This window comes from Prenolepis imparis, unplaced genomic scaffold, assembly GCF_030444845.1.
Source record: "Prenolepis imparis isolate NDT839.2.m4 unplaced genomic scaffold, iyPreImpa1.0 SCAF_3, whole genome shotgun sequence".
Lineage (NCBI taxonomy): Eukaryota > Metazoa > Arthropoda > Insecta > Hymenoptera > Formicidae > Prenolepis > Prenolepis imparis.
In genome coordinates, this window is record NW_028141161.1 from 20802432 (window position 1) to 20815251 (window position 12820).

Below are 12820 nucleotides of genomic sequence, written 5' to 3' on the forward strand. Positions count from 1 at the left end.
AAGCAGTGGTATCAACGCAGAGTACTCCCTTCGGTACATGTGCTTAGTAAGTGGAGATGTTCGATCTCTTCTTACTGGAATAAGATGCGGATTTTGGTCGCGATGGGCCACTGTATTGTCTAGAACTTTGTTTAGATTTTACTCACATGCTGAAGATGGTTCAAAAATGAGGACCGAAACGTACAACAAATAAAATTATTTTAATAGAACACATCAGCGTACTAATTACCACGCTTGGCTCTCAATTAGCCCTCTTTTAGTATATTATTTATTACTAGAGCCTCTCATTTTAATAGTTATATTATATTTATTATATATATATTTGCCTTTTCCGAGGTTTTTAAATGTTGAATCGATTTTCTTAAATCAATAATAAATGGGGTATCTCATTTCTTTAGAAAACCAACGTTAAAGAACATCAACTATTTAATATGAACATTATTTATTCAATATTTGTGTAACTTAATTTATATTTTCCCAAATTAATAATATAAAATGAAAATTTTTATCATTTTATTAAAGAATTATTAAATCGTACCTTTATGTCCACTTTTAAAAATTTCAGAATTAAATGCGGAAGGCTAATTTTTCGCAGAAAGTTGAAAAACGTGTTTAATGGAATCTTAAAATAGATTTTTCTCCAACTATTCTCTCTTCACACAAAATGAACAATCTTTCTACACTGAATGATTTATAACATGATTTAACGATGTAAACGTGTCTGTCCAATATTAGATCAGTGCAATTCAAAATTAAATCGTCCGCATTCCGTGCAAGATGCAATGCTAATTCAAAGTGAGAGGATGAGCCAATTTATGTACATATTACATACGTATATTTGTACAATCGCGCGGATATAGACCAAGTAGTAATCACGACCGCGTTATTATGCGCGCTCGTCGAGCATATGTTAATTCGCGTTGGAGATGATGAATGCAGCGAAGAGCCACCGTTATATCGGGTGTCTCAGAATCATCGAATATTTCTTGCTCATTAATATCGAATACAGCGACGACTAAATTTCTGTCGAAATTATTATCTATTAACATTCCTGAAAACCTAAAAAATCGAGAGAATTTTTTTCGCTAATTCTTTCGTAAATTCTTCCGCTAATTGCCTAACTCGATGATTGCCTACTCGATAATTTCGTTGATAAAAAATATCGATCGCGCAATGATCAAAGAATATAATAAATCGACAGAAAGCACAACGGGATTGCGGAATACCCCATATATACGTAAAACGACGCTGATAGGGAAACGCAGTGCTCAATTCATTAAAGTTTACACCGAGGAAAGCTCTCGAGTGCGCCCACAGCAAAGCACCCGCCTGTACAAACAATTGCAACGAGCTCCCAACTAATCTGGTGTGTCGACGGGGACTGGTCGGCGGCTAGGACGAGAGGAGAGGAAATGAGAGGGGGGAATATAGGAGATGAGAGCAAAGTAGAATATCAACATCCAACGCTCGTCCAACTTGAGGAATTCGCTATGAGCTTTCCGAGATGGTGTTTCGAATGAAACCAGATACGACGTATAGAATTGTACCAAATGACCGAATTTAACTTCCGATGTTGCAAGTGTCCGAATCTCTGCAACTGTCGAAGCAAGAGAATACCTGATGCATATAGCCTCGAGAAAAAATAATTTTTTTTTTATGAAAAGATACAAATTGTTTTTTATTCCTAAAACATGTATAGTGCGCAATTTGATTAAACCATTACGGAGAGAGATAGATGCTATGAATCGAAACTTTTCGAATTTGTACACTCATCGTGTCTAAAAATATCGCCCCTTTTTCTGTTACAGGCACAAGCGGAAAGTGCAAAACCTGCTGCCGTGCAAGAGCGCAGCGGGCGCGGCGGCGGTCGCCGGGCGGGGCCGCGTGTTGCCAGACGGGCAGCCGCATTCGGGCCCCAGCATCGGCGGCGGCGGCGGCGGCGCCGTTCTTTACGAGGATCTACCGGATCACGCGATGTCGCACTCGCAGCTGCACAACCACCTGCCGGCGGGTCACGGCCAGACGCCGACGATCGAGGTACGAAATCACGAGGGCCAACCGCGGGCCCCCCCGCCATCACGCGAACCACCGCTGCTACCTGCACGCAGGGAAACGAGACCGCCGCAGCCGCATCATCTCGACTATCTCGACTACCGCGATCCCAGGTCGATACTCCGGGTCCAGGACAAGCCGTCGCGGGCGGTCCTGGGCGGCTACCGGACACCGCGCGTCCTCCTGGCCAAGTCGCAGGGGGTCCCCCTGTCGATCGCTGCCACCGCTCAGTCGTCCGCCGGACCCCGATTTGCCCCGGGCAACGACAGTCCGCTTTTGCTGCGAAACGAGAGCAATCTCCTGCGAGACAGCCACCTGCTGCTGGCCACGCAGAACGCCTTGATCACGAGTCAGCGACCCCTCTCGCCTCCCCCTTCATCCGCGCCCACGGCGATCTGTCGCGACGAGTTTCCGTCGTGTCGGGACCTCGACGGTTATCCGGCCGACGTACGGGTCCCCGCGAGACCCCGCGATTCCGGTATCCCCATCACTCCCACTCACCGACCGCGCGTCTCTCCCGCTCGGACACCGGCGAGTCCTATCGGCGGATCAGCGGCGCCGACGAAGCTTGCGATCCGAGAGACAACTCGTAGACGACCCTCGGTGGACTCAGAGGGTTATTCCTATATAGATTTCAAAGATTCGGATTTGGAGGCCGCGAGATACGGCGGTCGCCCCCCCGAGACCGCGAATCCCCCCGGCATACGGTTATTAAGATCCACGACCGCGAGATCGAGCTCGGTCGACTCGGACGGCTACTCGTATATCATCGACTATAATGGCAGAAAAGCGCCCGGCGCCGCCAGGAGGCTCGTCGCCGACGGCACCGAGGAGGAGGTCTGTCCGCTCTGCACCATGCAGCAGATACACCACCTCCTCAGCCAACCGGAGCAGGACGTCTATCTGCGCGTGCAAGACACGTGACACGCGCCGTCCTGGCCGTCGGCCGACAGTCTCGTCGCGGCGTAGAGGACGTATACGTACCCTCGGATATCCCCCGTGGGAGACGCGCGTTCCCCTACCCTTTGGAGAGAACCGGTAGCTTCAACATATCTCGCGAGTATCGCGTCAAGGTCGACCGAGCGACATTCGATTACCGAGAGCTAGTATCTCCCTGTGCCGTGACGCGACGCAATGCGATGTGACGTGACGTGACGTGACGTCGCGACGTAGAAAAGGGACGACGTCGCAGCTGTGTCCCGTCTAAGGCTATCGTCGTAAGGTTATCTGGCGCCCTTCCGGCGGATTTCGGCGAGCGGACGGAGAGACGGAACACAAGGTATTCCACATTGACATTGACACTAAGGCTGTGTGTGCTTCGTGATTCGATTTCTGTTTTCTCTGCAAGAGAGTGCTATGTCTTGATTTAATGTTCAATTTATTAATTCATATATAAGAGCTTCAATTCGATATTTGTAGCGTCCCGACTGTAATTGTGGAGTAGCTTTAATAAATTGCGATTTAAAAAATTAGTCAGTGTTTGCGCAAATTAAACGATGCATCTAAATTTGTTTTTATCATGTTCACAAAACTATAGAATAATGTGACTAAAAGTGCAAACGATTTACGTTTCCTGAACGATGACTAATTTAGTGATTTATTAAAGATTTATCGTAAAAGATTTATCGATTGAAACTTATGTCGGGAAAATTCTGAACAATTCAGATCACACGATGCTTTTGCACCTTGAGAAGACTGTAGCTAGTTTTTTCACGTTTCTAGAAGAAATGTAGTTAGAGAGAAGGCAACTTTGTACACGCACTATGCTTAAACTAAGAAAAAATCAATTTACCTCTTATCTAAACTATATATGAAGATAATTGCTAAAAAAAAAAAGCATCTTGTAATCCGAATGCCAGAAAAAAATGCAGAAATATTCGAATTAACAGTTATTCGAATGCTTACTTCTGCAAGAAAAAAAATTACATTATTTTACACGTAACAGTAGAAATAAGCAGCCGTTCTAGATGCACCTAATCTCTCGCAGAGCAAACAATCCGCGTATAATAGTTTCTCGAGCCCCTTGTTCGATTCGATATACAAAGAAAGAGAAAAAAAATTAATTTACCATTAATTTATCAATGAAATGTTCGAGTCACGCAAGCTTCCGTTCGTTCGCCGCCGTCATCGTCGACGCAGAAGGCGCCAGGGCGGGCTAGTCAGTATTTATTTTGTTACTTCGGAGCCGTGCCCGTGCAATCTCCACAAACTAACAAATCGAAAGAGTGCGAGAGACGTGCGAGAAAGAAGAAAAATAGGAGAAGCGCGCGGTGACGCTGGGGGGAAAAAAGTTAGGAAAATAAAAACAGAGAGAGAGAGAGGGGCCTTATTCGTCGGTTGTGCGGGCACGGCAGCCGGGCGCACTCTATGGTTGTAAATAGATTAGAGATTAGACCCGTGAATTTTGTAAATAGCACACCTACCAGAGAAACGCGATCGACAGGATCTAATATATATAGATAAATATAAAGAAAGAGATGGAGAGAAAGAGGAGGGACACATACTTTGCGCGGAGAAGTCGTGAGGAAAGAATCTGATTTTTCGATTTGTAAATTAGCTAAACTGTCATTATAATTGTGCGACTGTGGACACCGCTATTATCATTGTCGTCTTAATTGCTATTATAACGATTATCATTACACTATTATTATTATTATTATTATTATCATGATTAGCATTATTACCGTTATTTATTACCGTTAATTACCGCCTCGCCGAACGGTCGGCACCGGTGTCCTGTGAATAAAAAGTCGCGAATTCGACGAGGCGAAGGGCGAAACACGACGGTCCTGTGTATATCTTGAGTTAATGGAAGAGAAAGAGAGGGAGGATGGGAGAGGAGAGGTTTGAGAGAAATAAAATTACTTTGCTGAAAAATTTGACGAGGAGTGGTTATTGACCCGGTCCACAATCCTGTCCCGTCCCTCGCATCCCGTTCACGTTTGCGCACGCGAAATCACGCGGATTTTACTCTAAGCAAAGTGTCACGGAATGAGTATATCGCGGAACCAAGCTTACGCGCGACCAAGAGAGAAAAGGCAAAAAAACGCCGAGTTCTCTCTTTCGCGTATCACAAAAATCGTCTCCCGATACAATGACACGTGGACACGGAATAACCACTTCTGTGTTCAAACTTTTCCCAAATGAGAAATATAAACTTATTCATTCGCTCGCTCGCTCGCTGGTTGCACGATTTTCTCCGCAAATTGCATAATAATTTTCCGTAAACGAAGGATCATCTTTGCTCTAGAATTGTTTTATTTACAGAGAGTGAGAGAGAAAGAGAAAGAGAGAAAGAGAGACAAATTTAATGGACCACGGTTCCGCCAACGGCAGAATCGGCGCGACCAGCGAGTCGCCTTTTTCGGTGATGAATCCTCGCAAACACAAATGGCGAAAGAGATGGGAAAGAGAGTAAGGGCCCGCGGAGGTTCGCGGAGGAAGAAACGCGCGGGAGGTTAAAAAGAGGGAATAAAGGGCGGCTCCTCTGGAAAGAGAAAAGCAGGGGGAAGTACAGTGGAGGCAGAAGGGGGTGAGAGATTGACGCGTCACCATTGTGCCGCGTCACCTTTGCTCCCCAGGAGCGATTGCCATCTCTCCCGCGTGGACGAATAGATCTCTAATTTCGCAAATGGAGCCGAGCAAATATCCAGCGGCGCGAAGATCCCCCGCCTCTTCTTCTTCTTCTTCTTCTTCTTCTTCCTCTTCTGTTTTCTCTCCGTAGACCAGGCCCGTGTAATTTAATTGCCGAAGGGTTGGCGAAGGGGAAGGGTTGGGGGGAGATAGATACGCGCCTCGTGTTCTCTTTTCGTTCCTGGACGGAGCCAGCAGTGACTGTTACTACGTGCAGCGAGATCGAGGTCGGCGCCCGAAAATCTTGATAACCACGCATCGCCGATTTCGATTCGTTGATTTTGCCGAAACGAACGAACAAGAGACATAAATATTTGAGCGGCGCGAGAGAAAAGCGACCTACGATCTTGGAAAAGACGAATGAACAAAAGAAGCGCCGAATAGTATAGCTCGTGCTCCGATTTTGATTCTCGTCCCGTGAAAGGGTTCGAGAAAGGGCTTCGCACTCTCCCAATCCGTTTCTGCGGCATTCGCGATTTCTCTTCGGTGTCAAAGGGCTTCGAAATGTTTCGCCTTTCTACGTCATCGCCGAGATAAAACGAAACTATCGGATGGAGTCGAGAGAATAGTCAATTCCGAATAATTTTGTCCCCCCCCCCTCTCTCTCTCTCTCTCTCTCTCTCTCTCTCTCTCTCTCTTTGATTTCTGACGCGAGATAACTTTTACTTCGATTCTTAACTGGTACAGCAGAAATCACTATAGTGCAATCATAAATCTGGGGATTTAAAAAAAAAAAGGCTGTATACATTCGCACATAAAAGAATCTGCGAGAAGTGGCACGGTACGTATATTCCTCAAGATCTGCATTTCATCGTGGAAATAAGAATGGAAGAAAAGTAAAAAGTGTTTTCTCTCGCTGAATAATGGTACGATGAATTTTCGTTAGAAATTCTGAATAAAAAAAGATTGAATAAGACTTTGCCGCGTTTCAACCAAAGATTGATATCTGATTCTATTCTACTGATGCGCGAGGCGATATCCCGATGTGATGAAATTAATGTAATTAAAACTTTTATTTTTAAAGTTTCTCTTGGCTCTCTAATGTAATCGATCGATCTCAGCAGTCACGTGTCAATTTAGACTGCATTTTTATTTAGCACTCTCATTTTTATTCGCCACAAGAGCTTTTCTCTGCACACGATCTTTTTCTGCTACGAGCATGACAGTTTGTCGATTCGCGAACACGAAGTCGAATCAAGCTTAAATATTTGAATGTCAGCGAATCAAAAGAATTCGGTGACCGGAAAATCCCTATAATAATGTGTCGCCGATTTACGGACCATCCTTCACCTCGCGTTTCCTCAAAAGAGGTTTTTCTTTTTTTTAATAATGTACTTTTCGCTGACGTCTTCACGTCAACGAGCGCGTGGAACGAGGTCAAGTAAAACTCAAATATTTGAACATTATTAAACCGTCCATTGAAATCACACATATGCATACGCCATCAATTTCGAAACGCTCGTTTGTTCTTTAAATGATTCAGCTTCGAACATGTGTCCAGTTATTTCTGCATAAAAGTATAGAGAGAGAAAATATGTCGATTTATATATTTCATATAATATTAATTTTTTAATCTTATAAAATCTGTTAAAATTATTGCTCTATATTTTTAATATTAAATACATAAATTAGTTACATCATTCTATCTTTTTATAATTTGTCAAAGTTGCAAATTCTTCTAACCAAGGTAAGAAGAGACGAAGGAAACGTTTTTTGAACATGTTTAATTTTAGCTGCAATCAATTTAGTTTTCGGATAAACTTGTTAAGATTTTATTTTCTCTGTCCCCCGATTTAATTCTTCGATCCAACGTTGAATATCCGTCAATCAGAAAATTCATCAGAAAAAACTCGATAAAAGGATAACGAATTTTTCATGTTTCCCTTGCAGTTTAAATACAACGCGGGGCACAACCGGGTTATCGAAGTTACACGCGTGATAAGGCAATTGCACAGCCGCGATGTAGGGATCGATTTGATTACGAAAATATATTACGGAGTTAAAAAATCGTGACGGCGAGGGGTGGGACTTTTTATTCGACGACGCGACCAAACCGTAATTATTTCGTCCGCGGGTTCTTTTTACCCGTCATAAATCTCGCAGCTCCGCACCGGATAAACCCGGTGGACGGTCAATTCGCTAGCGGAAGTCTATCGATCTAACATCCACCTGTTGTCGGGTCTCGATTACGCGCGTCGTATCGTTAGCTCGAAGAGTGTATCTGCAAAGCAGTAGCGACATAATAACGATGGGGCAGATGGGCGGGGTGAGAGGGAGGGCAGAAGGTAGTCGGCCACCCTGGGCTTAGGACCTAATGCAATTGGCGCAGTAACTAACAATTAGCGGGTTACAGTAACGCGATACAGTCACGACATGTCGGCGTATATGTCGCGCGATCACACATACATACACACACACGAACTCGATATTATCCGGAATATATGTAGGACGCTGCAGCGCGTGTCGGTGATTGTCACTTAAATTTAGAGATACGCCAAGTAATACCCCAAGAAACATTAGATACTATAGAAACAGATGAGTTTATTCATTCAAATGTCGTAGAGAAGGATAAGATTGCGCTCCCTCTCTTTCTCTCTCAATGTTTCACTTGACGAAAATCACAAATGTAAAATTATCATTTCCTAATTAGAGAGATGCTATAAACTGTCGCGAATCGTAAATCGATCTCTCTCGCTTTTAATACATCGCTATTTCCAAATATTCTCAAACCCGCGAAAGAGAGAGACTCGAATCCACGAATTTTTCAATCGATCGAAATTAATTCAGAAAGGTCCTGGATTTCTTATTTATTTATGTCGCGAACTTTTGCAGTTAGTTGGATGGACGAGGGGGACCCTCTGTCATTTTCTTCCCTCTCCTCTTCCTTTCCTCTCATGTCAGCTAAGATGCTTTAAGTATGCACTGTCGCCCGACGTCCAAGAGAAGATCTAAGTTTAGCGAGATGCTCGCCGCCTGCGGGGGCCACGGGGTCATTAAAACGATCAACTTTTCAAAGGCCCCCGCGAGCATAACAGACATAGAATTTTAATACCGATGGAGGAAAGAGCAGGGAAGAAGAAGGAAAAGTCGGTCGCGTTTCGCCTCTTCGGCCAAGTGAAACTCGCGTCGGGTACCGTAAAATCATTAGGATAATCAAGTCCGAGTGAAACCGGCCGAATATCGAGCTTCTCAGCCGGAAGATTGAAAATTCTCCGAACGCGTGTGGAACTTTGCCAACTCTCATAACTCGTCTAAAAATGCGCTAGCGCTCTTACGAAGGCAGGAACCTTCTGTTCTTGGTAAATGCAAAATTATTCTCCTACCCCTTCACCTCCTCCACCTCTTTATCGCGAATATTTTAAAATGAAATCAAAAAAAATAAAATATTTAATATTAAAATTGAATAAGAAGAACGCAAAAAAAGAACGGAATATTTAAGGCTCCTGGGTGCTCACCGCGGCCATATTGGATTGTGACGTCAGAGGCGAGAAAGCACACGCTGAAAATTCTTAGATGCCATTTTTTAATGAAAAGATATTTCGATTAAACAGCACTTCAGATGGTTTTAGCACACTCTTAAAAAACCCCGAAAACTATCCTTTTCCCTTTATAATCAATCAACATCTGTAAAATGATCGAGATATCAGACTTTGACATGCGGAATGACTGCGCATGTGCAAAGACCCGACGGACTGGGCTTCATAATATTACATTTTACAGCTGTTGATTGATTATAAAGGGGAAAGGATAGTTTTTGGGGTTTTTTAAGAGTGTGCTAAAGCCATCTGAAGTGCTGTTTCATCGAAATATTTTTTTATTTCGAAATGGCATTTAAGAAATTTTAGCGTGTGTTTTCTCGCCTCTGACGTCACGATTTCGACATGGTCGACAAGGAGCCAGGAGCCTTAAAAGGGTGTATATATACAAACGTGAAAAATATATAGGGAGAAAGTTTGTCTGTTAAAAGTTAAAGAAAGGTCAGCTTAGTATGATTAAATGTGATACACGACAATTCCAACTTTGCTTATTTAGTCTGTCAATCAACGTGAAACGAATTTCGTTATTCGCTTACAGGAGAAGTCCTGCCATTTGCACCGTTTAGATGAGGTATGAACGGAAGTTCGATTCAGAGAACCCAGTTCCGCCTTCGTTCTATCTCGTGCTTGCGCTAATGGTACCTAACTCAATTCCGAAAGGTCGAAGGTTGGACACGCGACTTGGCGAACTCGTAATTCGACTTTCAAGAGTCTCCCAACTCTATTTCTCGTGGACGAACTAGGGTTATATAGAAGAGACGTTTAAGTAAAAATTATCTTGTCACTGGTGCAAGTTGAAAAGAGAATTGTGTCTTGGTTCTATATGATGAAAATTTCAACAGTTTAATCAGAATTACAGAAAAAATTTTAACGGAACATTAAAAGTTCGATATCATCAAACGCATTTAACTATTCTAAATTAAGTAAAAATTCATTATTAAAAATACAATTCGAGAAAATAAAAAAATACTCTTCCGATCTTTCTTTTTCCTTAAAGTATTTAAATTCTGTATCCAAATTTTCTTTCTTTCTCTCATATGTTAAGTATACATATAGAAAATATAAGAATATAATTATATTCTTGCAATGATATCATATCAGAAAATTAGATATTACAATTATAACTTTCGGTTTTTGGGGAATCATGTCATCTAATATCACAATATTTACTTTTACAGACAAATATTTAAAAAATCTACCGTAACAATTAACAAAGCGCTTCTTCGGAATCGGATAACCGCGTTTAGAGCGTTAAAAATGTATGTTAAATGGGGATTAGGAGATATAAGGATCAAGTGGGCTAAACGTTCGAAAAATCGCAGATGCCACGATGACGGCTTCCGCAGACTAAACACGATAATAAACCCCTGTGCGCTTTCAAGACCGCCGGCATTCGCTATCGGTCGAATCCGAAGGGGGAGAAACGAGGGATTCTTTTTTCCGGTGGACGATAGCACCGGGAAGTTCAATGGGGGATGCGAGAAATCCGGTCGGTTTCCTTTGCAGTCGCCGCCTCTGCCCCCTTTCTCCTTTCCCCCGCGCGGAATCAACGAGCGGTTAACTCGATTCCGGCAATTTGTGCACTCGTGAGTCTTACGAGCACTCGATTGCATCCGCAGATAGCAGACCGGATCGCAGATATTCCGTATATACTCGAGAGTTACAGGCGCGATTGAAAATCGCGCGTCTCGAAAATCGAGAACAGAAATTTCAAAGATTTAATAAAGGTAGTTAAAATTCTTTTGCGCGAGTTTAGAAAATATATTTCGATGCTTAGATGAACGTATAAATGAATATTTGGAATATCTCTCTTTGACATTTTAATTTTATTATATATTATATATCTGAAAACTTTAATGTAATATATTAGTTACTTTCGATATCTCTCTGGACGCGTAAGAATAATGAATCTGCAACGGATCGACAAATCAAAGATATTTTAATCAAGGATATTTTAATGGTTTCGTCATTCGATAGCGTCCCACGATTTTTACAAAACATAATATTGTTGCTAACCGATAGCGCGGGAAATAATACCTCATTCATGATCGCGCGATATCAAATATGAAACATGTTTCGCGCCGCGTGATTATTTCTGCGCACAATAAAACACAATCGATTGGCCTCGTAAACTGAACGCAACTCGATGCATTCGAACAGGATGCATTTGTTGGTTTTTGTTTTCAATCTTTTATAAAGTCGACATTCGACCTTTCGACCCACACTTCTATCAATTGTACATTTCGCGTGCAAAAAAAATAGAGAGAGAAAGAGAGAGAGAGATCTTTCGCCATATTCACCGCGATTACACGACGAATCACGAGAATAGGGAAAATAGACACGCGATCTATATAACCGATACATCCGGCGATCGGATCCATTTATTCATCCTCCACCCGAGGAGAGGCAGGAAGCGACTCAATTCGGGAGATATAATTTTAGATATAGAGACGTACAACCACGCGCGACGTGGACCCGATACTCCCACACGCTCTATCAGCGATATTTCAACCCCCGCACGACGAGGTCGCGGCACGTCGAATTTACGTCACACGATCATCCCGTTTTACGCGAGATTTGTATTACAATTCGCGCGAGGAAATAAAAATATTTCCCGCGAAGGAGGAAACGTTCTAAATTAACATTCGCAATCGCGATATCTCTCGGTCACACGTGTGGGTGGAAAAGTTTCCGCCGGATAAAGATATCTCAGGGATTATATCGGGAAAACTCGTGTTAAATCTCGGACGTGTCGATAGAAGGACACACATTTGAACGAGAACGTTTGATCTTTTAAGATACTGCATAATCAAAATTGGACATTTCGATCGATTTTTCCTCCTCCGGTAAACCGTACAATTTTTTTCAATTTTCTCGATATTACGTATCTTCATAACTAAATCTTTAGGAGTAAAATATCTGAAATAATGAAATAAAACGAAATCCATTTTTTGACATTCGAGAGATATATACTCGATATCTATCGCGCGAGAAATTGAGTTCTCCGAAATTAGAGCGGAATTTCAATCGTCATGTGTGCGTATATATATATGTGTGAATGGCATCCCGGCGGGATCATAGAACGTTATGGATCCTCCCACGAGTGAGAGTGATAGAGCGAGATAGATTGGGGATCGCAGCGCGCCATTTGCGTCCGTTAACGCGATACTCCGGTCGAATCGAAGAGCAAAGCCCGTGGCAAATTCGCCTTGCAAACCATCGGGACACCGATGCCGTAACGGAGACGGGAAACCCACTTACGACGATGACGACGACATACGAGCTGTTGCGAGGATGAGCTAACTCGAGGTGAAGGGATTAAACCATCCGCGTCCGCAATTATGTCGTGTATCGGTTATTCGCCCTTCGTCCCTCCCTGCCGTCAATCGAGCGTTTCGATTGACTCTACACAGGTGTCCTGCGACGAGGAGAGAAAAATTTTCCGATCGCTTTAGTCCTCTTGACGTACGTGTGTGTGTGTTTGTTAAAGAGATAAAATAATTATCGATACTCCTGTGTCTCAACGAGAAAAACAAATGCGGACAACTCGATCTTGACGTAACAAGTACAGACTTCGTCGCGAGACATTTAACATTCCA

General features: G+C 43.0%; 1 protein-coding gene and 1 long non-coding RNA gene across 7 annotated transcripts in view; one reads left to right on the top strand and one right to left on the bottom strand.

The window, feature by feature from the left end:
- Pxb (putative Hedgehog signaling attenuator pxb) overlaps positions 1-12820 on the top strand; it is a 499142-nt gene that overhangs the window by 470949 nt on the left and 15373 nt on the right. For all 6 annotated transcript variants that reach the window (XM_083034387.1, XM_083034389.1, XM_083034388.1 and 3 more), the window contains one exon: positions 1809-2037. In XM_083034387.1, the coding sequence (XP_082890513.1) occupies positions 1809-2037 (229 nt within the window). The remainder of the gene's footprint in view (positions 1-1808; positions 2038-12820) is intronic.
- The window catches only part of LOC145934113 (uncharacterized), a 36363-nt gene that overhangs the window by 6684 nt on the left and 16859 nt on the right, over positions 1-12820 (bottom strand). The gene's annotated exons all lie outside the window — the stretch shown is intronic.